The sequence below is a fragment of the Zonotrichia albicollis genome, chromosome 1 (assembly GCF_047830755.1).
Source record: "Zonotrichia albicollis isolate bZonAlb1 chromosome 1, bZonAlb1.hap1, whole genome shotgun sequence".
Classification (NCBI taxonomy): domain Eukaryota; kingdom Metazoa; phylum Chordata; class Aves; order Passeriformes; family Passerellidae; genus Zonotrichia; species Zonotrichia albicollis.
The window spans coordinates 80,591,218-80,614,652 of NC_133819.1; the positions used below are offsets into that span (position 1 = coordinate 80,591,218).

The 23,435-nt window shown below is 39.8% G+C and overlaps 1 protein-coding gene across 3 annotated transcripts in view; it reads right to left on the reverse strand.

Annotated features, from left to right (window-relative positions):
- Positions 1 to 23,435, reverse strand: part of TRIO (trio Rho guanine nucleotide exchange factor) — a 247,613-nt gene that overhangs the window by 97,330 nt on the left and 126,848 nt on the right. For all 3 annotated transcript variants that reach the window (XM_074545600.1, XM_074545608.1, XM_074545618.1), the window contains exons 13-19: positions 22,379 to 22,553; positions 15,392 to 15,587; positions 14,671 to 14,837; positions 7,687 to 7,806; positions 6,058 to 6,249; positions 5,437 to 5,586; positions 3,828 to 3,942 (exon numbers count right to left, since the gene is read on the reverse strand). In XM_074545600.1, coding sequence (XP_074401701.1) covers positions 3,828 to 3,942; positions 5,437 to 5,586; positions 6,058 to 6,249; positions 7,687 to 7,806; positions 14,671 to 14,837; positions 15,392 to 15,587; positions 22,379 to 22,553 — 1,115 coding nt within the window. The remainder of the gene's footprint in view (positions 1 to 3,827; positions 3,943 to 5,436; positions 5,587 to 6,057; positions 6,250 to 7,686; positions 7,807 to 14,670; positions 14,838 to 15,391; positions 15,588 to 22,378; positions 22,554 to 23,435) is intronic.

Consider the following 23,435-nt stretch of genomic DNA (forward strand, 5'->3'; position numbering starts at 1 on the left):
CCAGGTAATCAAATAATTAACTCCACAGTTTGTTATTCCTGAGTATCAGAAAACTCACATCCAAATCCCACATGTCCAACCTTTTAAATTCTTCCTAGCAAAGACCTTGGGCTTACAATATGCAGAGGACCTTATCTGAATTCTGCTTCTTTAATGCTTATGGTTTTTCCATCAAAAAAAAGAAATACTAGCAGTTTCCTGTGAAGCTCACTTTACCCACTGCTGCTTCCAAAGCAGCAGCTCTACTTGACTCTGTAGCTACTGCAAACCTGGGAGGGCAAGCTGAGCACAGGGGAATGGGGACACTCAACCTCTCCACCAGGAGATTCTGCTGCAATTGCACAGAGACAAATGAGAGGTCCAGCAGAAGCAGAAGAAACCATAAAAAAGTCTTTTTACACCAACACTACTTGCTTTTCTACTTATACCCAGAGCTGACTATTTTCCATGATCCATAATTACAAGTGAAGGCTATCGGGCGCTAGGGGTCTTATGGTCTCTGCATTCTGCTCTCCCACTGTGCAAGTCCACCATGCTTTGCATCCCAAAAGCTAAGAACTCCAAGAAACAGTTTGACAAGAGAAGCTCAAATAACAGGAAGCCTGAGGGGAAATGCATCTTTGTCTACCTCATCAGAGATCTGGGATCAAACACAACCACTTGTCACAGCCCCCCTGAGGATTATGAAACGTGTCTGCATCACTGCCAACATCCTTCTGCTTACAAGCACCATATTCCCACTTGCCACAGGGTGCAGAGATCACCCAGAATTTGCTTTTGGTCGGAATGTGGTCACTGTGGCCAAGGTTTTTATTTTTTGCTGGTCAGGCTCCCCTCATATGCCAAGTTATGAGCTGATCTGCTGTGAGCCTCCCCTGCTTTCTCAGTTTAATTTCTGCCTTATGTCACCTCCAAAACACTTGCTCAGAGTATATGCCAGATTTCAGGAGGCAGGGAGGTGGAGTGGGCGGGACACTATTATCATTGTACAATGCAACACACCCAACTGGACACACCATATAAAAAGAGACATCTTGACAGTGACGCAAGCAAAGTAGTTCTGACAAAGAGCAAGTGAGGTGAATTTAGCAAATTGGAACAGCATTTGTTCTGTGAGGACACGATACAGATGGCAAGGCAGTGAGAGATATTTGGCTGGGCACTGTTAGTGTTAGTGCCATTAATTTCTTGGACTGGCAAATAGAAGAAAAAATATTCTATAAACTACTCTAAGGAAGTTAAAAAACATCAATATTTAATGCTAGGTTTGGAAAAGCATCTCTGTATCTCAAGCCACCTGAACCATAGTCCCTGTTGCTGTTATTTACTTTGATTCCAACATTTGTTAGTATTGTTCCCTAAAGTTTCAGCTGCTTCTCCAGGCTCAAAGAGCTCTCAGGTGTCTCTATGCATCCTTCTATCAACCTATCTAAAAATATAAGCACCATTGGATAAGCTCCTGAACCACGCTCAGTCGCAGCCTGTACAGCAGACAGGTAACACAGATGCACACAACCTTAGCAGCAGAAGCAAAGATGAAGATGCTCTCATCTCTGGGCTTACAGGAATTGTCCCCAACTCAATCCACCTGCCACAGCACAGTTTTAGGCCACAGTTCCTTCCTAAGTGAGACAATGATTGGGTATCCTTAAGTGCATATCACAGAAACTATTTACACTGGCATGCAGGGACAAAAGGACACCCCTCAGAGTTCAGTGCCACTGCAATTCCTGTTCCCCATGAAGCATATGCTTAGGTAAACTTTGCCTAGATTAAGACATCAGTTTTCCAGATAACTTATTCTGCATCTGGGAATAAGGATAAAGTATGCCACTGAATGAGGTTTTTGAAAAATGTTCAGCAGTTCTGCAGGAACTCAAAGCTTACTCAAGTTTTTAAGGCATTAATTTATAAACTATATACTGATTGCAGTCTGCCAGTGTCAAGCATACATCTGAGTTGTAATGCTCTATTAGAACGTATGTAACCTCTCTTTCACTAAAATAAGCACTCCATTTTTTTTCCTCAATTTAGAAAAGAGGTGAAAGGAGATCTCTTTTTTTCTTGACACGCATATTTGAACAGGAGTGAACATTTTTATCATTTGTTCAGCTACCACTATACCATTGAGACCTAACAGGAAGGAGTCCCCACCAGTTCTATCTTAACTCATGTTTAATTCTCAGAAGCATAAATTACATGGTTTATAGAGGGAACAGCTTATTTTTTTCTACTTGGATTTTTGTTGGTTTTTTGTTGCTTTCTAAACATGTATCACTCATCCAGAATTTTAAATGTATGCAGAACATGCATAACACTATGGTTCTGATATGTAATTATTACTCTTAAGGACATTAATAGAAATCTTTCTATTCTTTCCTCATATAAGCACATTTACATTTCTCAGAATGACTGTTCCTATACAGATTTCAAAACTGAATTTAAAAAAAATTGTCTAATATTCAGTAAGTGTGGTAGCTACAACTTCCTGCTTTCCTCTGCTCTGTTTTCTTTGTCTCTTACTGAAAGAAGAACTAAGTGACAAATGTCAGCTTCAGTTATTGATACTGCTGGCATTTGTGTTGAGATTTTCTCTTGTACAGTTCTAGAAATGTTGGGGACAGAGGAAAAACAACGAGCTGTTTACCCCTTGTATTTAAAGTGAACATGTCCTTTTCCAATAAAGTCATCAAGTACATTGGTGTGGAAGTGACCTCTGCAGGCCATCTGTTTTAATCTCCTCTTCAAAGCACCACTAACTTTAAAGATTTCCAGAGGCTTGTTCAACTAAGTTTTTAAAATTCTTAGGGGTACAGATCCTCCTACCTCTCTGGGCTACCTGCTCTAACCCATCTTGCTGTAACACTTTCTCCCATTCAGAATTTTTCTTGCTTCAACTTTTTCTCTGGACTTACTGCCATGCTCCTCTTGAGTCTGGCTACATCACATGCATAACTCCCCTTTGGGTAGGTGCAAACAGCATTTAATTAAAAATTAGACTTCTATGGTTTTGAGACTGTAGTGTGGCCAGAGTGTTCAGTCACAGTTTCAAAATGCATAGAGCAGAATATGACTGGCAATTAAATTATTAAAATGCAATATTTACTTCTGAATCTCACTGATCTCTGTTCTGTACCACACCCAGCAGTTATGCATACCCTATTAATTTTTGCACTTTTGTCCCTCAAAGCCCTACAGGTCTCTCTCTCTCCATTCCCTGGAGTGCTTATTACCCCCTAAAGCTGTACTATGTATTATTAATCTTAGCAAAAGCCAAGCCTCACGCAGTAGCTCTTTCCAGCTTCACCTCAGCTACTGCCTGTCCACACATGCAGTTAAAACATGATGTAAGTTACCCCATACTTCATGAAGTTCCTCAGCACTGATTCAAACTACCTGAAGAGCTCAAGGGCATCATACAAGCAAAAATCTCTTATCACTCTGGCACTCCCAGGGAACTTGCAGAATGCCTGACACCAACACAGTGAATAAGCTTACACTGATCAGCTCTCATTTGGCTTCAGACCAAACATTATCATGTGGAAGTTTACTACCTCATTGTCTCAATAAAAGCAACACATTTGAGTTTCAAATAGAAAGAAGATTAGGTGTAAGTAGCAGATAAAAAAATTCCAAGCAACTTCATTAGAGTATGAGAGACTTTGAAGAAACTGTCAGCACCTTCAAAGTGTGCAAGCAATTTGTTTCCTGTTAAGCCTGACAGAAATCCTTCCACTTGGGCAGGCTTCACTACTCTGTCCCCACACACACCACAGCACAGGATGATCACATTCTTGTGAGAAGAAAGAGAACAAGAAGCCCCTTACTTTTCACTTGCTGTTCAGGTGCTTTGATGTGTGTCACCATCCCTGGCATGTTGACACTGTTCCTGTGCAGGTATTTCAGGAAGACATCAGCATTCCTCCGAGCCAGTGTGCAGGCCTAGAGAGTCAAAGGTACAAGTTTATTTGAAGATGCACAAATAAACATGCAGAAGAAATTACAGATCTTCCTAACTCTCTTTTTTGTTACCCTCTTCAGTTTTGGAAAACATTGCACGTTAAATCTCTTCTACAAGTAAGCCAAGCCAAGCCAACTATTAGAACCGATATTCTGCCAAATAGCAGTTACAACTTACCTGGCAGAGAAACAACAAAGCAGATGAACAAATACAAATAAAATAAATAAAATAAATTAATAAAATGCTATTTATCTTTTCTGAAGAACCTGAAAAGCAATTATCTGCTCTAGGGCTTTCAGCATGACTCAGAGTTCACAGAGAAGTTTGCTTACTGAATGTGCCATGTGCCACCTGGAGCTGCTTACTCTGTAAACAGTGCACATGGCTGTGTAGCTACCTGTATATTCCAAAACATCCATCAGTACTTTAAACAAAAAGTGAGTGTTTGGCTGAAGTGAAACCAAAAGTGCTAAAATAATAATATCTGCTCTTAAAATATGAAGGCAAAGCCTTGAGAGCTTTCAGTCCTTGCCACTATATTGCAAGCACTCAGCTCAGTTGTCATCTTCATCTTAACAAATATCAAATAATACATATGGGTTGTCTGCTTCATTTTTAACATGCAAATTATAGAATGCTACTGTAAAAGGTTAGATGAATGTAGAATGGTTTGATACACTAACAAAGATACTAAGTAATTTCTCATACCATTTTAAAACAAAGATTAGTAATTCATGCCAGCTGCAGAAGGATCTATTAGGTTGTATACTTTGAGTTCTGTTAATATGTTTTGGAGTGTTGTAATCTGCATAATGAGAACAAGAAGGTCTCTAACAAAAAAGTTTTATTCTCTTAGTAGTCTTTCATGGTGAGGCTGGAAAATGTCTTTGATCACAAAGTTAGCTGTACTGCTCTGCAAGCACATGCTGCACATTTAATTCAGTATGATCAATAATCTTCACTAGGACATTAATTGGGACAAAAATCTTTCATTTATCTGAAGACTGTTACACAAAACCCAACAATCCCAGATGCCTGTCCACCCGTTTCCTCCTTCCGTATTCCTCTGTTGTCCCAGTACATCTGAGAGCTGCTCTGATGCACAGGCAGCAATGGCACTGTGTGACTTTCACTCCTCTTTCAAAGCAGCAGCCTTTAAGCATTCTCTAGAGTGACAGTTGCTCAAAGCAGTAACTTCCAATTCCTCTTCAGTCACACTGGGAGATCTGACATCTACTCAAGTTCAACAGGAAATGTATTTTATAAAACTGGCTACAATTGTATGCACTTGGCACTATTCTCTTAATCACTGTCAGAAGCAGTTAACACACCACTTCCCACATCTTTGCAGCTGGGGACATACCTGTAGTTTGGGATGGGCACTGCTGCTTTCCACAGCCATGTCAGCACTGTAAGAGCTGCTTGCCTGCATGCTTCCCGAGACACAGGAGACCGCAAAAAATCCCCAACCTTACCTTCAGAAACGCTTCCTTCTGCTCCAGGTGTTTGCTTATCATGGGAGTAACGTGATCTGTTTCAGAGTTGGGGCCCAGTTTGTCTGCTCCCCCACACCAATCTTCTTCTCGCTTATATTCTTGCTCCAGGCTTTCCAGCACACTGCACACCTTTCAAGAAAAAGAAGTCCAATTCAGTAAGGCAAAAAAAATCAAAATCAAAATTCAGGCCTCAAAGAAAGAAAACTCATCTACCCTTTATATGTACCCCCTAGCTTCTGACATGTTTTGACTGGGACTTAAGGCAACAAACTTTGGCTGTAGGTTTACAAGCACTGGCCTGCTTATGTGGAAGGGCTCAGAGGCTGTTCCTAAAATTGTTCATCTTTCTCTGCCTCTGTGACTGCATAGTTCTGGATAGGCTTAAGTTATGGCTGCAGAGGAGGCAGCCTTGCCAAGCTCCCCCCAAACTTTTCTGTGGACAAGTAGATTAAACTGATTTTTCTCTGACTCCCACACAAAAACCAGAACTAGCCATCAAATGAGTAAATATAACCAAACCTCATCAACCATTTTTTCAAGTAATGCTGTTTGATGCCACACTGAAAAATTAACCAAGGCAAACCTTTTGCATTTCTGTACCTGTTCAGAAGTTTTATAGAAGGCAACAGAGGCATTCACAAGCTTGAGACGATCCTCCATCTTCAGCATCAGCTGCTGCCAGTGGGAAGCGACCTTCTCTGCGCACTCGCGGATCATGTCCATGTCGTAGTGATTAGCCTGCAGCATTGCCTCTGCCTTCTGCTGAACCTGCAGGGCACTTTGATGTGTTTTCTGACAAGAGGTGAGAAGTCACGAGTTCAGTGGAGCACTTCAGTTCATTTACTTGAAAACCTCAGAGGCTCACAATTCCACTGTGTCAATGACACTTCTATACATGCACCAACACCCATCAACTAAAAATGACTGTCTGACACTAGTTACTGTGTGACTTCTCTATGCAAATACAGAGGAAATAAATCCTGCAGAGATTTATCATCAAATCAACACTAAATAGCAGTTCTTAACAAATAGTAACTATCCGGCATTAAGCTACATGTGATGTATCTATGCTGCATTACATGATGTTGTAATTATGAATTTCAGTTTGATTTTCTTTCCCTCCACAGTGAGAAAAAAGATGATAGATAAGAAATCTATCTTATTCTGGCAATCTTTACAGCTTTAACTTCAGTCTTTTGCACATCAGTAGTGAGCAAAGAAAGGTGCAGGCATGCAGATCAATAAAAAAGACAACTGTCTATTGACTGTAAGCAAATTTTTTAAACTGTTTTTCTCTGAGCAGAGAAATACATGCCTAAAACCAAATAATATAAAAGTATTAAGGGGTATAATAATACTACGAAGTATTATTATATCTGAGTAAAGAATGTCCTAGGAAACACAGATTTTTAAGCTTCCTGATAATTTATTCTTAAACTGACAAACACCTAGAGGTCTCATAATTTTTATACTTCAGAGTTACCAAAGCTCCTCAAAATGAGGGGGCATATAGTGCAAACTTTAATTAAAAAAAAAATCAAGAGAGGGGAAGCATAAAGTTCTACCAAACAGGAAAATAACATTAAAGAGTTACTGCAAGGCAGAGTACTTCTGAAAATAGCCTACCCAAGCAATCATAACATTGCTAATATTATCACTAAGTTACTCAGTAGGGCATGTAAGCAAATAATACTGCATTTCAATCAATCTTAAGAACCCTGCCTATTTTTTAGCAGCAATATGACCAATCAGATAAGTTTAGCTTGAAGCCATGGCAGGGGGATAGACACACCACCACACAGAAGTTTCACTGAAACCTACTCTCAAACAAAAATGGAAATATTAAAGGATGACCTCAGAATACACAAAATTGCAGCTTCCTGGTCCATTTTTCTTTTTTTTTTTTTTTAATTTAGAATTACAATCTATGTTCTAGGAAAGGAAAAACAAATGAAAACACTATTTTCAGCAAAATTACTGTGAACAGCTAACACTTTATAAAGATGCAAAAAGGCACTGAGAAGATGTTCACCTGGAACTGCAGCTTCAAAATAAATAAGAACAAATATCAGCTTCTCAGTAAGTGTTTTTGTCTCTTTGCCATGAATTCAACAGCTTTTCCTAAACTGCAAATACTGTAGCACAAATCCAAGAGAACTGTAAATACAAGAGCACTATTCACAGAGAACTGTAAATACAAGGCCATGGTCACTGAAATGGTGCTTTTACCTCTATTGCATGTTGAAACTGCTCATGCTCCCTCTGTAACTGCTCTGCCTCCTGCAAAGAGCTAGCAGTGATGAGCCCAGCATTTAACATTGACTCTCCATTTCGAATCCAGCCCAAAACCTGTAACAAAAGAGAAGACCATGAAATATGCAATTCCACTGCCAACTAGCAAAAAAGCACCACTGTAGGGGCAAAAACATTTAGGGTCACATCAGCACTAGAATTGATAACTAAATAATTTGTTAATTACATACTACAGTGAATTTTATATTGAGTAAGCACAGTGAGTGATATTCAGTACAATTTCACTGAGCTATCAACTCACAGCTTGCAGTCAACTACTACATGCTTGTGGCTTTAGTTCATACTCTGAAGAAGGCTGTGCTTCTGAATACTGCCTCTGTCACCTGAAAAGCTGGAACAAGTTACAAGTACTAGTTGCCTGAATGCCAGTGTCAGCAATGCAAATTGAGGATCTATAGCTTAGTAAAAAGTATGCATATAATTCTGAACAGTAATGTTGAGAAAAATGTGATCATTAGGTGCCCTTCTAATTGCTTGAAGATTTTAATTTTTCAGAATGTGCCTTCTTTGATGTGTCCAGTGAAACCAGAAGAATCCATGGCTGGGCAGAAGCCTCAGGAGTGCACCTTACATGTTCCTTATCAACAGCAGGAACATGCAACTTTTTAGACGTCTCCCAAAAAAAAACCAAGAAGGAAAAAGACATTTTCTCCCTGTTTGCATCAGCTTTGTTTTTCCCTCACCTCTCTGTATCAGGAACATTATCTGATTCCCTCCTTTAGACTCCTCTTATCTTGTTGACCACAGTCTCTTCAATCTCTCCCATGTGAAGTCAGTCACCTTATTTTTCTAGAACACTGCTCTTTTATGAGCTCTCTTCAGTTGATAACCATGACTTGGTCATAATTTTTCAAATAGTGAGTAAAATAGGACATAATTCAGGTTATTCACTGTCATCTGTACAACTCTTCTATGGAACTGCTGCCCAGCCAGTAATTACCCCTTTATTTATTCAGCTGATTATTCTTTCCAGTACATCATGCTCTGTATTTTTCACCATTCAAACTCATATCCTTCTTAAAGCACAGTTCTCCCATTCTCCCATCAAGATAATTCTGAACTGTAATCCAGCATCTTCTGATGAACTCAAACCCCTTTTCCAGCTGCTCCTGCTTTTAACTTCAAATTTAATAGCACAGTTGCTAATACGTAGGTTTTCTAACTGAGAACATGAACCAGTAGTATCCAAACACAGACAAATACCTTTTTATCTTTCATTTTTAAATCTGTTTTCCAATCCACTGAGTCTCTTAATAACTTTTGTTACTGAGTATGTTTTTTCAGCTAGCTATCACTCCTGGTAATTTAGTCTCATATGACATTCTCATAGTAAGTATGGGCCAGACAGACTGAGCCGCACTATTTTAAAAGCTTTGATACTACTTTTCCATCCCTCCCAGAAGAGCTGTTGCCTTGTCAGATTAAAAAAGGGGGGGGTTTATCAATGTAAAGCTATTATTAATTGACCTGTGTTAGCCTTTTCTCCTTTTGAACCTGTTCAAGTTCAATGATCTACTTGTTTCAATATTTTTCCTGGGAACTGTGTTAAACTAGCTGACCTATAATCCTCCCTCAGCTAGTCCTTTTCCACTTTTGAGAAGTAGATGTTGAGTTTCAGGCCTCCAGAATCTCATCCAATCTCCTGATGTTTGGAAACAATGGCAGCTTTCTTAGTATTCCAGAGTGAATTTCTTTAGGCCCTGTTAATTTGAACTTCCCCAGTTTTTCTAACTTTTTCCTACTAATTGATTTAGACCTTTGACCAGTGCTAATAAATGTATTAATTACCAAATTAGTTAGTTCTTAACACTAAATATTCTCATCTAGTGATCCACACATGACACTACCAATTATAGCATTAATGCACTAAGTTTTCAGGATGGTATGACTGCACTTGCAGACTGGGAACATGGGCAGAACCCAAGAAAATGACCTATTAAAACACAGTTCCTCACAACCTGAAAGGCACATGTGGGTCTACATCCAAAGTATACTCTAATGTGTCTGACAGCTTGAAGCAAGTGAGGTCTAACCATCCTGACACAACATCCATTCCCTCAAATCTGCACCACAACCTCACCCTCTGACTTACACGTGGATATCCGGATTGTGGCATTGTTGTATTATTAATGCAGGTTTTGCCATTTCTGCACAATGAATAGCTAACAGGTTTTTTTACACCCTGATAGCATGTATTTGAATTCTCCTATATAAATTCTGCAAGTCTGTAGAAAAGAGCAAGTCTACAATGTAGAAGGGAGGACATGCCAGATGTGTAACTGGGTGCACATTCTGCTCTTCTGGGGAGAAAGCACTTGGTCAGGTGCAGCCTTGCAAGCAAGGGGAAGATGGCTCCAGCTTTGGAACAACCTCTCCTACTGCAAAGGTGCCACCTGCAGATCACAGTCTGGGGGCACACAAAAGGGACTACGAAAGAAACTGGGAGTTCCTAAATTGATAAGACACCAGCAGATTTTTAACACTCAGGGAGAAGGCCTGGATAAGCCTCAGGAGCACGAAAAACAGCAGCTTCTGAGGGAAGCAGATGGGTCCAACAGACTGCAGATAGAAACTATACATGCACAAATAAATTGTCTGCAAGAACACAGAAGCAGTTGATTTTTTTTTTAAATTCCTTTTTTATTTTTATTTTGTCTTAAGAAAATTATTCTAGGTTTTTTCTCTACCTTAAAAAGTAATTCTTCCAGGTATGGTGTAACAAAACACACCTTTTTAGGGTTCTTATACACGTAGCCCTCTTCAGAGAGTTTTAATGAAGGAGAATGCTTAAGCAGCACCAATTGAAAGTTCCTCTTGACTTGGCATCCCATTATTTACAGCAGCAACAGCTAGAACAGAACATGCCATTTCAAACACAAAGACTTGTCCTCCTGCTTGGTGCAGGTCAGGGTGCAAGTACACAGGCTGGTGAAACTCACAGGAGGAAATCTGCCAGCAGTACTCTCCCCTTCCTTCTGCTCTGACTCAAGGGAAAATGTAAGCATTAGGAAATAGAGAGCCTGTTCTCCTTCCAGGGGTGCTGCCATCAGGGTTTGCTGGCATGTTCATGTTCCCACCACCTCCCTGTCTGAGTGGATCACAACCCCCATCTTTCCCCTCACAGCCTTCAACAGGCTAGAAAAGCATCAGCAAAGGTGTGGAAAAGAGACAGAATTTGGGTCACTTGGGGCACTTAAAAAGGTCAGATAGGTAGATCTGCAGATAAATGCTTGATTTAGGACTAGTTTCATGGACATATTTTTGACTGTAACTAAACATGATCACAAGACAACCTGCTTCAGTCTGCTGTCTTAGCTATGTTTTCATATCCATATGGCACTACATGGAGTGCCAGGATACCCTTCCTGAGCAGTATTTTGGGATAGTCAGAGCTCAAGCACCAAGCTAAAAGATTTGCCAGTGAAAACACAAAGCAGCTTAAGGTACTCCTGAGGGCTGAAGTATCTCTACACCACTGTACATATATGAACACACAGCTATATATCTAAGAACACACACCATGATCAGAACAGCAGAAAACATTGCACTGAAAAGGCCTAATGAGCATACTGAAACCAACTGGATCGGGTTTGAAGCTTGGTAGGGATTTTGACCTTAAGCACAGCAAAGCATTCACTCTACACAGTGAGTAGGTGGGAGTGATTGTAGCAGTAAGTAATCCAACAGCTGTATGTTAGGTGATTAATAAAGGAGGTTTGTCTGGCAAACATGCAGCTGGAGTTCTGCATGAGACAGACATTCTCATAAATATTACTCTGCCTCCACCTACTCATATGTCCCTGCCCTGTAGAAAAGTGGTCACATTTTCCTTTCCATGTTGCTTTCCCCACATACAGCTGTCTCTTTTATTTCAGTCAGCATTCTCTTCCCCCTGTCTTCCATGGTTTTTCTACACTGTAATTTGCTATCTGCTTTCGCCCTTTCTGCACCTATTACACATCAAGTTGACAAGCAAATTCTTTGCAGGTTTCCTTTAAACCTCTGTTTGTCTTCTGGCTCTTCTGCTTTCTCCTAGTCCTGAGGCTTGATATACAAAACTTCAATGCCATAAAGCAGAACTGGCCCAAGAGTTAAGGAAGAAGCAATACTGAATATTTTCGTGTACTGTCTGTGCTTATTTGATAAAAATTCATTAAGCATAAGGTTTTACTACCTATTATGGAAGAGAATCTTTGCAAGCATTTGTCTAAATTCCTGCAGTGTTCCAGCCTAACCTCTTCACATGACAAGCTACATATTTTTATGTATTTTATATAAATGTATGTGTGTGTGTGTGTGCATGCGCATGCATGTGTGTGAAAACACAAGAGCAGTGATGTTGCTTTGGCAGGAAGAATTTAAATGGAAATACTTAGTATTCTTGCTATGGAGACAGTATCCCATCTACATAACAAACATGCTTACACCCAGTTCATCAACAATAAATCTAAGAGAAAATCACAGTAACTGAATGGGAAAATCATGTGTTCAGTGCTTCAGGCAACAAAACACAAATAAAACAGACTGAAGAGGAGGTTTACCACTTCATTTTACTCTCAGGTAAAGCACCTACTGTGACCTGCTGATCTATATAGTTTTTCCTAGTGCAGAAGAGACAGGAGAAGATCATGCTTCCTTAATCATGTTTAATAAACATAAAAATAAATCAGATGTGGTTTATTGAAAAGGCAAATGTAATCTCAAAACTAAGAGTTATTATCCTCAAAGCATTCCAAAGGGCTCAAAAGAAATCCTATGAGACAATGTGTTAACATTCAGATTGAGCTCCATTCAATTTTCAGGCCTCAGGCTGGGCAAGTACTGCAGGTGAATCTGTACAGTAAAATCTGGAAAAGTAATACACGAATCTTCTCTCAGCTACATGTTCATGTATGATTGTCTGAAAGTTCACACCTACTATGACATTTAATTCAACATAAAATCCCACTTGATAGAGGTGTGCTCTAGAAACACAAAATAGAATATGCTTTTTTCTTCCAAATCCCAGTCTACCAAAAAAAGACAGCTGGCTATGTTAATGTACTACCTATACCTTTATTTTAAGATAAACTTTTCCAGTACTTCCTTAAGAATCTAAATTTTAGCTTCAGTTTCAGTCAGGGCTAGCAGTGGTTCAAAAAAGTTAGAAATTTCTTTTTAGAGAGGTATTCCTCTAAAATCCATGATGTTCATCATCTTCCCATTTCTGCCAAAATACAGAACATTTGTTTCAAACACAGGTTTAAAAACGTGTGTCTTTTGTAACTTTAACTTGCATACAAACAAAGCTAGTGGACCATAGCACTCACTTTATTGTGAGGGCATGCAATATAAATAACGATTTAGTTATTTATACTAGTTGGAAATATTACCAAACAGCTATATTCTGTTCTTTTACTGAATACTACTTTAGTATAATGGAAATTAACAAATTATTTTTCTTACTAACCCATCCCACCCAAACACACTGACATACCATAAAAGGATGAGAGTGCCTCAGATGGCATTATTTCTTTTAATTTTCCCTTCCTTTGCAGATGTGCACTCTTCCCCTTCATCTTCAAGATAAAATGCAACTGAGTACAGAAACTATCCTGATCTGCAACAACTTTATCTCAACCATTACTCACGTGGAAGGAGGAATTTCCAATCTGCACTTACCAAGATGAGTAAGTGCTAAGGCAGATACAGCACAGTTCAGTAGAGTATGCAAAGCCTTGAAATAGAACATCAAGTATTTGATTGATGTCTATATTCCACTGACAGCAGACAACTATCAGTTTTTTGCATTCCTTTAATTCAAGACCACACAGAAACTTCACATCTGCTACTGTAGAGCAACCAACCACTGCCTGCAAACACTTTGGGAATCTTTTATTCACTTCTAGTCCTAGCAGGACCCCTTTCATACTACTTTGCAATTTGGGAGTTGTCATTCAGTCTCATTATGGGCCACAGTAACAAAAGAGACTGTAGCAAACTTCTGTGATGTTGCCAAGTGTGAGCAAGATAAAAAACTCTTACCTTTTTTATTGTCTTGTTTCTTTTTTAAACTCTCACCTACTTCAGTGGCTTTGCCCACGTCTCAAATCATCCAAGGGTGATGCATGTATCAGATGAAGACCTCAAAACTTGCTAATTTATTGCCAGGAGAAGCAAAGTTGTTTTCCTTCTATATTATTTTATCACTATTTGTAGGTGTTTCAAACAATAGACTCAGAAGTCAGTGTGCCGGGCCTTTGACTGAGCATTGTTGTTCATCACCATACAGATGGTAAGAGCAAGGGTTTAACATTAGCTCAAATCACTCTATACTTCAAATACTTGACTTGTATCTACAGAATATCAGAATAACTTGGGTTGGAAAAAAGCTCTATGACGATCAAGTCTGTTAACCTAGCACTGCCAAGTCCATCACTCCAGCATGTGTTTCAGTGTCTCATCTACATGTCTTTTAAATATCTTCAGGAATGGTGCCTCCAATCCTGTTCCAGTGCTTAAAAACCCCTTTAGTGGGGAAATTTTTCCTAATATCTAATCTAAACCTCCTCTGGCACAACTTGAGGACTTACCTTCTTGCCCTATCCTATTATCTGGGTAAAGAATCCAACTTCTACTTTGATACACCCTCCTATCAGGTTGTCGCAGGAGTGATAAGGTCCCCGCTGAGATTCCTTTATTCCAGGCTAAACATCCCCAGCTCTCTCAGCTAATCCCATAGGACTTCTGCTCTAGATCCACACAGCAAGATCGAGCGATGATGCAAGTTAAAAAAATTCACTTAAGAGAAGCTGAAGTGACCAAAATCCTCTCCTGCTCCCAACGAAAGACTTGATGCAGCAGGAGGCGTTTCCCACGCGTGTTTTTGGGAGCAGAGCTCTCCAGGAGGGGTGGCCGTACCTGTTTGACCTCAGCCTGCAGGTGCCGCAGCTGCACGCACTGCTCCAGGTGCTTGCGGTGCTGCTCGGCCGCCACATCCAGCTCCTGCTGCTTCTCGTGCAGGAACTCCAGCAGGTCCTGCACGCGCGTGGCCATGTCCACGTCCCTGTCGCACAGCAGCTCCACACCTGCAGCAGGGATGGTCGGACAGGAATCACTCACAAAGCTTCTACACCTCATTTCCTAGTTCCTTCTCCAAGTTCAGCCTCATTCTTGGAGGATTTACTTACATGAGTATAGGGGTTTGCACTCTTATGAACTGCAACATGGGGGTGTGTTTTTAAAGTCTGATACTTATCCTATGCAATCATATACAGTGAAAAATATCAAATGAAGGGGAATAAGGAAAAAGAAAGACATTACTTGAAAGCTGACAATCTTTGCTTGATTGCATTGATCTGACTACCTATAAAACTAACATTCCCTTATTTACTCTAATTTTACAGATATCCTGAGTGAAATCCCTTTCTCTAAAAACAAAACACCTTCAAGTGCTACCAACTCTGATGACATTTATGTGCCAGTATGTTCTTATGAGCACCACTGAATGATTTAAGCATAAAGAAGTCCACATGTCCCCAGTTTACAGTTAACCAGCATCCCTGTTATTTTCACACATCCCGTGGAGAGACAACTGGATGATTCTTAGAAAGCCTGGAATAGCACAAAGGAGCCATCTTACCAGATGCCTGCACTTCATTGACATACTGCAGCAGATCCTGCCCTTGGTGGATGACATCAAAGGTCAAGTTATTCATGGTCAGGGCTTTGTCTGCATGATGCTGGAGCCTCTGTTCTGCTATTGTAAGATCTTCAGTGTCAAAGTCATTCATCTGCTGAGAGAGCTCATCATTCCAAGACTCAAGGTCTGAAATAATCTGGGGGAAAAAGGAAGGAGACCATGTTCAATTATCCATTACACAACAGAAAACAGTTTATTTCCAGTGTTGCACTGATGATTGAGGTAGGAAACTCAGGATGTTCACTGTTGATTGACATCGATGATCAAATCAGACATAGTTCAGACACAGGCTATCTTAGCATGGATTTGAGATTTTGGCAAACAATCCAAAAGAATCTCTATGAGAACTACTACAGCTCTTCAACCTGTGCATGCAACAGTATGGGTACGTGCCTCTGCCTTATTAAAGGTACTCCATCAACGCTTTACTTGTGGAACAGATAAAGTTAACAAGTTTTTAATCTCCCCTTTTACAGGAAAATGTGGATCTGGAACACCGTTTTAATTCTTCAGAATGCATCAAGTAATAATTCACACATCAACAGCCAGCTGATCTTCCAATTATGCCAATCTTGAACCCTTTTCCAAGAAAGCCAGCTCTACCTTTCTGTGGGCAGGAAGCATCAGGCCACATGCACCTTTGAGCTCTGCCAGGCAACTGAGAAGCACCACAAAAGGCTGGGTACTCAGTGAATCCAGCAAAACCAAAAAGCGCGCTTTATTACAACATTACTGCAACGTCAGAACTAAATATCAGAATCTGATATTCTTCAGCTACAGTTCAGTTTTCACATTTTAATTCTGGATTTTATTCTTCACTGCAGGATGTCCTAAGAAGTGTAGCTAAAAAAATTTTGGGTTTTTTTAACACACGTATCACAACAGTAAATTCTCCTTGTCTGTCCACACAAGTGTATTTTCCGAATCCTACTGCAAAGCCTATCTGAAATATAAAATATTCCTTTTAATTAGGGTACAAAACTGGTTTTAAGGCTAAAATGTAGTGCTTGCAATCCTCAGTATCAAAGTGGGCTGAGTTTGTGCAGATTTGATGCATCAGTTACTTCTGAAAAGTCTAACACATTAATCCCTCAAGCCAATAATCAATTTTTTTTCCAAAATTTTCAGCACAATTTTAGCATCAACTACTGCAGTTCATTGGGAAAGCAAAATTATAGGTATCAAAAAAGAAGTATGGCTTAGTTCCAGTGTTTTACAATTTCAGGAGTAGGGCAAACTTATGTGAATGGTGCTAAATGAGAAGAAAGTACCTATTTATGCAGCAAGACACAACAAAAAGAGGACCTGACTTAATGGACATTAGCAATCAAGTATCTAAGTGCAAAAATATTTAACCAAAGTCATTTGTTGTCAGCAAAAGAAAAATGCCCCTACCCCTTTTCAAGTGGCTGTAATAGCTCCAAAGTTAGAGAAACAGTTAAATGACAAGAGAAATTCCAGTAAAATTGGCCTTCTAGAACAAAATAAAAAAAAGCAGAACTGGGGAGATTAGAAAAGTTAAATCATTTGTATAAAGTTTCTGTAGTTTGCTACAATCTCTCATGAAGGTTTTTTTCCATTCCATTCACATGATGCCATAAAAAAATGGACACATCAAGCAATGAATATTAAAATTGTGGCACCAGTGAGTTACTTCCTGTTTTAAAGGTGTTCTGCAAAAAAATTCCACTTGAATCACTAAGTATTTGAGTTTTACATCATGTCATAATGGGAGATACCAAACAATTAAGGTAGCTATTTGCAATCCCTAAACCTGCTCAGCTACCTCTGCTGAATTGAAAACACGCAGAAACTCAAGTGCTGGGGTAACACTGAAAACAGAAAAGCTGATGACTAAAATATTCAGTAAGATAGACAGGACAAGGCTTTTAGCTATTGCTTAAAGCTCCTTTTATCTTCTATGTGCTCTAAACATCACAGAGTCTCTAAGCATTGTGAGTGGCTTTCCCTCTAAACACACAAAAACAGGCTTCCCGTCACACAAAATCCTTAACAAGTTCCCTTCATTTCCTTTTTACTTGGCCCATGCCCAACATGTCTCATCACCCTCCTCTGCTCTTCACTTTCTTTTAATTGATCTGAAATTTTAAAGAAACTTCAGGTTTTCCTGACAGTCCAGCCAGAGAGAGCCAGCTACCTCTCTTTTCTGCTCCTGTGCATCTCAGCTCTGCTCTTCCCAGCCTCTCTCTGAAACTCTGTGTTCATTTATTTTTAAAAGCAGTGGAGGTCACCTAATGTTTGATTCTTCATCCACTGCACTAGGAATGTTCTAAGAAAACAGATTTACCATCTTATTTTCATCCAGGTCAGTTAAAACAACATTTAAGTTACCCTGAAGAAATATCTGTAGTTGGACCCCGTCAAACAGAAATTTGAGCATTAAAAAAGGCTGCAAAACTCCACTATTAAAACACCATCTTTCTTAACACCATCCCACAAAGGATTAAGATTCAACATGGCACATTTATAACATTGTTTTAAAAGGAAAGCCAGTATATCTCCCTTCAGAACAGATGATAAACTTTATCTTTTTTACTGGGAATTTAAGTAAATAAATGTGTATTTTACTGGGAATAAAGTAAAAAACACAGCAAGCTCACAATATGGCACTGCTGTGGCTATGTCAGTATTGTTATAATCATGAAAGAGACTGTAGCCACTAGCTCTTAAGATTCCCTTTACTTGATAGGAAAAACAACTAGTTTCAAGGGGTCAAAACTGTGTGTTACCTTAGCCAAGAGGTTTCACTGAAATGCCTCCAAAGAACAGCCACAAACAACCAGTAAGAGTTACAGCTTTTCCCATGCTATTTCATACAACCAACCCCATGCTTAGGATCATGGCACACATACTGTTTAAAGCAGTTTGAAACACTGAACAAGACCAATATCCTTTCCCCTTCAAAAGATCTGGATGCCCACGATTCAAATAAATAATGCCAGCATGTTTCCACACTGATTCAAAAGCTAAGTAGTCAATGACCATCACAGAGAGGTTTCCTAACAAGGGCAGTAATCCTCATGTTTTATCAGCAGTAATGAGGTGGTGCAAGGTGGTCTATTTCAGCCATTGCACCCATGGTGCAAATCTGAAGGCAGAGTTAATACAGAAATAGCACTCACTAAGCGCTCTCTGCCCACTCTTCAGTGCTTCCTCTGAAGTTTTGCTTTACATACAACACCTTCAAAGCAAGCAGGATCCCATTTTGCTTGTCAAGTTTTGTCAAGGCAATCAGCATTAAACAAACAGAACAAATGACTAATAGAATTCTAAAGTAACTGAACCACAAATTCATACTGCTATCAGGAAATGGACAATCCAGCATAAAAACAAACTAACAATTTACCATAGCATGTGTTTAAGAAGTTCCTGGTGCAGATTCTGAGCTGCCTGACATCACTACCTACATTCTATTAAATGTAAAGGAAACACTGACAGGAAACAAAACAGGGTATAATATGGAAGGGATGCTTTCACACTGAGTGGGAAAGAAATAAAGAACCAGAGTCTCTTCTCAGAAGTCATTCATGGTACCAACTGAGTGCTCATCAAGACCCAGTAAATAGTGTGCTTAGGAGAAAAAAAAAAAAAAAGGGAAAATGGGAAGGGGAGAGGAGTTAGGTCTCTGTGATACCCCAGCATTTTACATCCTCATCTTTTCAGCAGTGTGATTTAACAGGCATCTTGTAAGTATGGTCCAAAAATAGAGTTGAGATAAAGCTGTGAGCTGAAAAGTGTGTGGTATACTCTGTGTAGAGCCCTGGCATGTAAGTTACAGACAGGCAAAAATGCTCAGACACAGATGAGACAAACACATTTCAGAATGTGTACATGCCAGCAGTGCTACCATCCCACTGGGTTCATACACACCTTCCTCATGCTTCTAATCACACTAGCAAGGGAATCTTCACCTACATTATTTTGCTCATTCTTGCCTTTAGTTAATACAGGCATTTGCAAAGGAGTCCTTCAAATAGCTCACCAACAATGGCACTAAAAATCATGCTGAGGATAGAGAAGGTCGATTTTATATGCCAAGAGCAAGGGGCAAAACAGAGGCAGTACTGCAGTTATACCCATTTCAGAAGAGCATGAGTATCTGAAAAGTTGTAGGACAAAAGAAATGAAGTATTTTACCAGCAAAGAAACAAAGTATTTTATCAGTAAATTATAAGTGAAAAGTAAGGAGAAGAAGGGAATTAACCCTACCTGCAAATATCACCGCTGTCCCCAGAAGAACAGCTGTGTGGGTATAACCCTGCAGTGCTAGGGGAGCCCCTTGTCCCATTTTAGCCTGTGTAATTCTGCAGCAGTAAGAGAAGCTAGAAACACTACTTGCCTTTGAGAAAAGCTGTCCCCACATGATGCTCCCCTGAATTAACTGCCCCTACAGCCAAGTCTTAATTGACTGGACCAGTCACACAAAATCCTGGAGGAAGGAGAAGGTCAAAACAAGGTCTGCAAATTCCTAGCTGACATCTAGCTCCTCCTCATTATGAAGTTACTTCAGCTAAGCTTCTGCTTTCAAACAACTGACCTGGAACTAGTCCCCACATTTGCTTCCTGGAAGTTTCCGAACAGACGTCTGCCTTCAGGGAGAGGGAAAAGAGAAGCGTGTTCTGCTGAGGAAGCAGAGAGGACATGGTACAGAGACAGCAAAACAATCAACATTTTGCTGAAGTCACTCTGCAGCCAGGGCAATTTTCTTCCTTGAAGGACTCTCCCTCAATCAAAAATAGGCATGATTTCTATTTCCAAGCCATACAGACAAGCTAACTGGTGTTTGCTTTGTGTAGCCCCCCTGAGGAGGGCTACAAAGATGGTGAAGGGTTTGGAGGGGAAGCTGTATGAGAAGCAGTTGAGGTCACTTGGTCTGTTCAGCCTGGAGAAGAGGAGACTGAGGGGAGACCTCATGGCAGTCTTCAACATCTTCATGAGGGGAAGTGGAAGGGCAGGTCCCAACATCTTCACTCTCGTGATCAGTGACAGGACTCAAGGAAACAACATGAAGCAGAGCTAAAGAAGGTTTATGTAAGATATCAGGAAAAGGTCCTTCACCCAGAGGGTGGCTGGGCACTGGAAAAGGCTCTCCAGAGAAGTGGTCACAGCAGCAGCCTGACAGAGGTCAAGAAGTGTTTGGGCAACACTTCCAGGCACATGGTGTGACTCTTGGGGTGTCCTGTGCAGGGTGAGGAGTTGGACTTGATGACCTGTGTGGGTCCCTTCCAAATCAGTATATTCTATTCTATGCTTCTATGAAGTTAGGGTTTGCAGCTTTCTGATGCAAAATCCTATGGGCATCACCAAGTAGCAGTACCAGAAGTGTTCCAACCTATATAGATGCTGTCCTGAACTGAAAACTAGAACATATCTACAAAGCAGTGCTCCTGCAACCAGCCTTTTGCTGCTGTAGAATCCTGGCTTACGTAACCTACAACAGAGAGCAATCAACTTAATATGAACTTCACTCAAACCTTAATTCTAATTCTTCCATTAATTTTCTTGGTATGCACTGCCCCACACAGCTGCCATTCCTTCAAAAAAAGTGTTCTGAGAATATCTCACAGACATCAAGCACTGTTGATCACTCCTGCAAGGATTGTAAGCATATGTGAGATAGCTAGTCTCACATGATCAAAGAAGAAAAGCTACTTTCACATAGTCAAAGTAGAAAACTCTCTGCAGACCAGAGAGTTGAATTGAAAAAATGAAAAAATACCCCTTCTTAATCTTCCTCTACAGCAGAGTTGTTATTACTGTGGAGCACATACTCACTTCCTCTGTGGGTAAGGATCAAGGAACTGTGTCTGTCTATTTCTGCACTGCCCCTAACAGTGTGCTTAGCTAAACCAGACTTCAGCCATGACATCAAATCCTGATTTTCAGAAGGGGAAGAAACACCAAAATCAAAACACTAAAAACCCAGGATGCTATCACTAGAAACCTGAGAAGCTTTCTGCTGACTGCCTCTTTTACCTTGACATTCATAACCAACAGTGGCAGCTTTTACTACACACAAGCAAAGGGACAAACTTATCATTTAACTCCTGGTTTTCACAATTTTTGAGGTAAGTCGTTATACACTCAAACAAGATCATTTACCAATGAATAACCCTGAACCTTATAAGGCACACACTTGTTTCAGTCACTGTGTACAGCACTAGTAATTTTATGAAGTCATATGAATTTAGCTGAAGTTCATGGTTTTTTTTTAGGTCAGCAACTCTGCTAACCTAAGTTCCCTGTGGAGTTTCATGTCTGTTTGTGTACATGCTCCTGCACACAAACAGAAACTTTTCAACTGATAAGCTGTAACTCCTCTTCAAAGTTTGGACAGGCTCAAAATTTCTTGAAGTTTTGCAGAGGTTAAGAACTACAACTTCTATTGAATTATTTTTGGAGGTGGAAAAGAATTTTATTTTTAAAAAATGACAGCCCATAGAACATTCTCAGTAATTAAGATAGAATTTCAAATACCACTTGCAGCTGCCAACTGAAAACTGCTGATTTGGTAAAGGAAGAGAAGAGGGCTGTTGATACAAAGCATCAGTGTAGAGGGTTTGTACAAAACCATCTTGCAAGTCCTACTCATGTTAACTGCAGGCATACTAGTTATATCAAGGTAGTTTGATATTCAAGCTAAACTTAGCAGATGAAGTAACTGATGCTTTATGATTTTACCTAACATTTGTTTAAAGATGCACCAAGAGCCAATTAAAAAGCTCAGCTCTGCTGAGCACTGAGCTCTTCTGACATTTTCACACACAGGACAAAAGCCTCAGTTCAGGTAAGAATTAAGTCTATCAGCCATTTGATCCACATGCCAGTGCAACTACACAATGCAGCATAAACATGCCTAGACAAGAGGAGAAATACGTGCACTGAAGTCTGAGAGCAAACACTCACATCTATTGCATCTCTTTCAAATATGCGGAGCTGCAGAAACAGCTCCAGTTTGATCTTGCGTTCTTGGAAAAGCTCCTCCATCTGAGACTGGGCCTCATCCAGCTGCTGCAGGACTGTCTCTATGTGGTTGATCGAGCTGTTATGGGGGGTCTTGTTACTAGAAATGGCAGAATCCCTATTCAAAGCAGAGAGAGGGGAGGGGAAAGAAAAAAGAGCATTATTGGAAAAAAAAATCCCATATAATTTTGACACTATATATATGACCACAAGATATAAGCCTGCTTCCGATGAAGTGGTTGCAAACCATATTGTGGAAAGTTAAGTCGGTACATCTTTGTAAATAAAAAGTCAAACTATGTTCTAGTACTCAAAAAAACCATTAGGAAATTAATTATCTTCATTTTTTTTGCCCAATTAAACACATAAAGACATTCTATTTACAGGAAGGATAAAATTTAAAACCAGAGACAATGCTGCCACTGTGGAAAGGAAGTAGCATATGATAACTATTTACTTTCCTGAATCTTCCTGGCAAGGAAAGAAAATCAAAATTAGTTCCTTAAAAAAATTACTTAATCGTTTACCTGAGTATGAAACTGCAAATTCAGATTTGTTAATCTCCTGTAGGAAAGGAGACACGTACCAGAGCAGCTGGGAATCAAATATATTTATTCAGATCATTTTGGAGTGAAATGGACCACAAACTTGGCTTTCACTACAATGAAGTTACTTGTCAGTATGCAAAACAAATTCAAGGGTCTCTTTATAAAAAGGCTGCTGCTCAGAACTCAAAATGCAGTGGAGCCCTGCATGTCAGACTACAAAAATACATAACTGCTTCTATCAAAAGGTAGCTTATGTCAACAAAATCTCCTTCTTGTGGCAGCAGTGTTTATAAGCTGAGCTTCCTGTAAACAGAGGTTTAGAGACCTTCAGTACAGCATGAGAGATCCCTGTAGTCCTAATATTTACAAGTTTTATTTATAGGTCATATCTTGTACTCATCATCTCTACCGTCAAAATAGAAAGAATCTCACAGAACATCAGATAAATACGA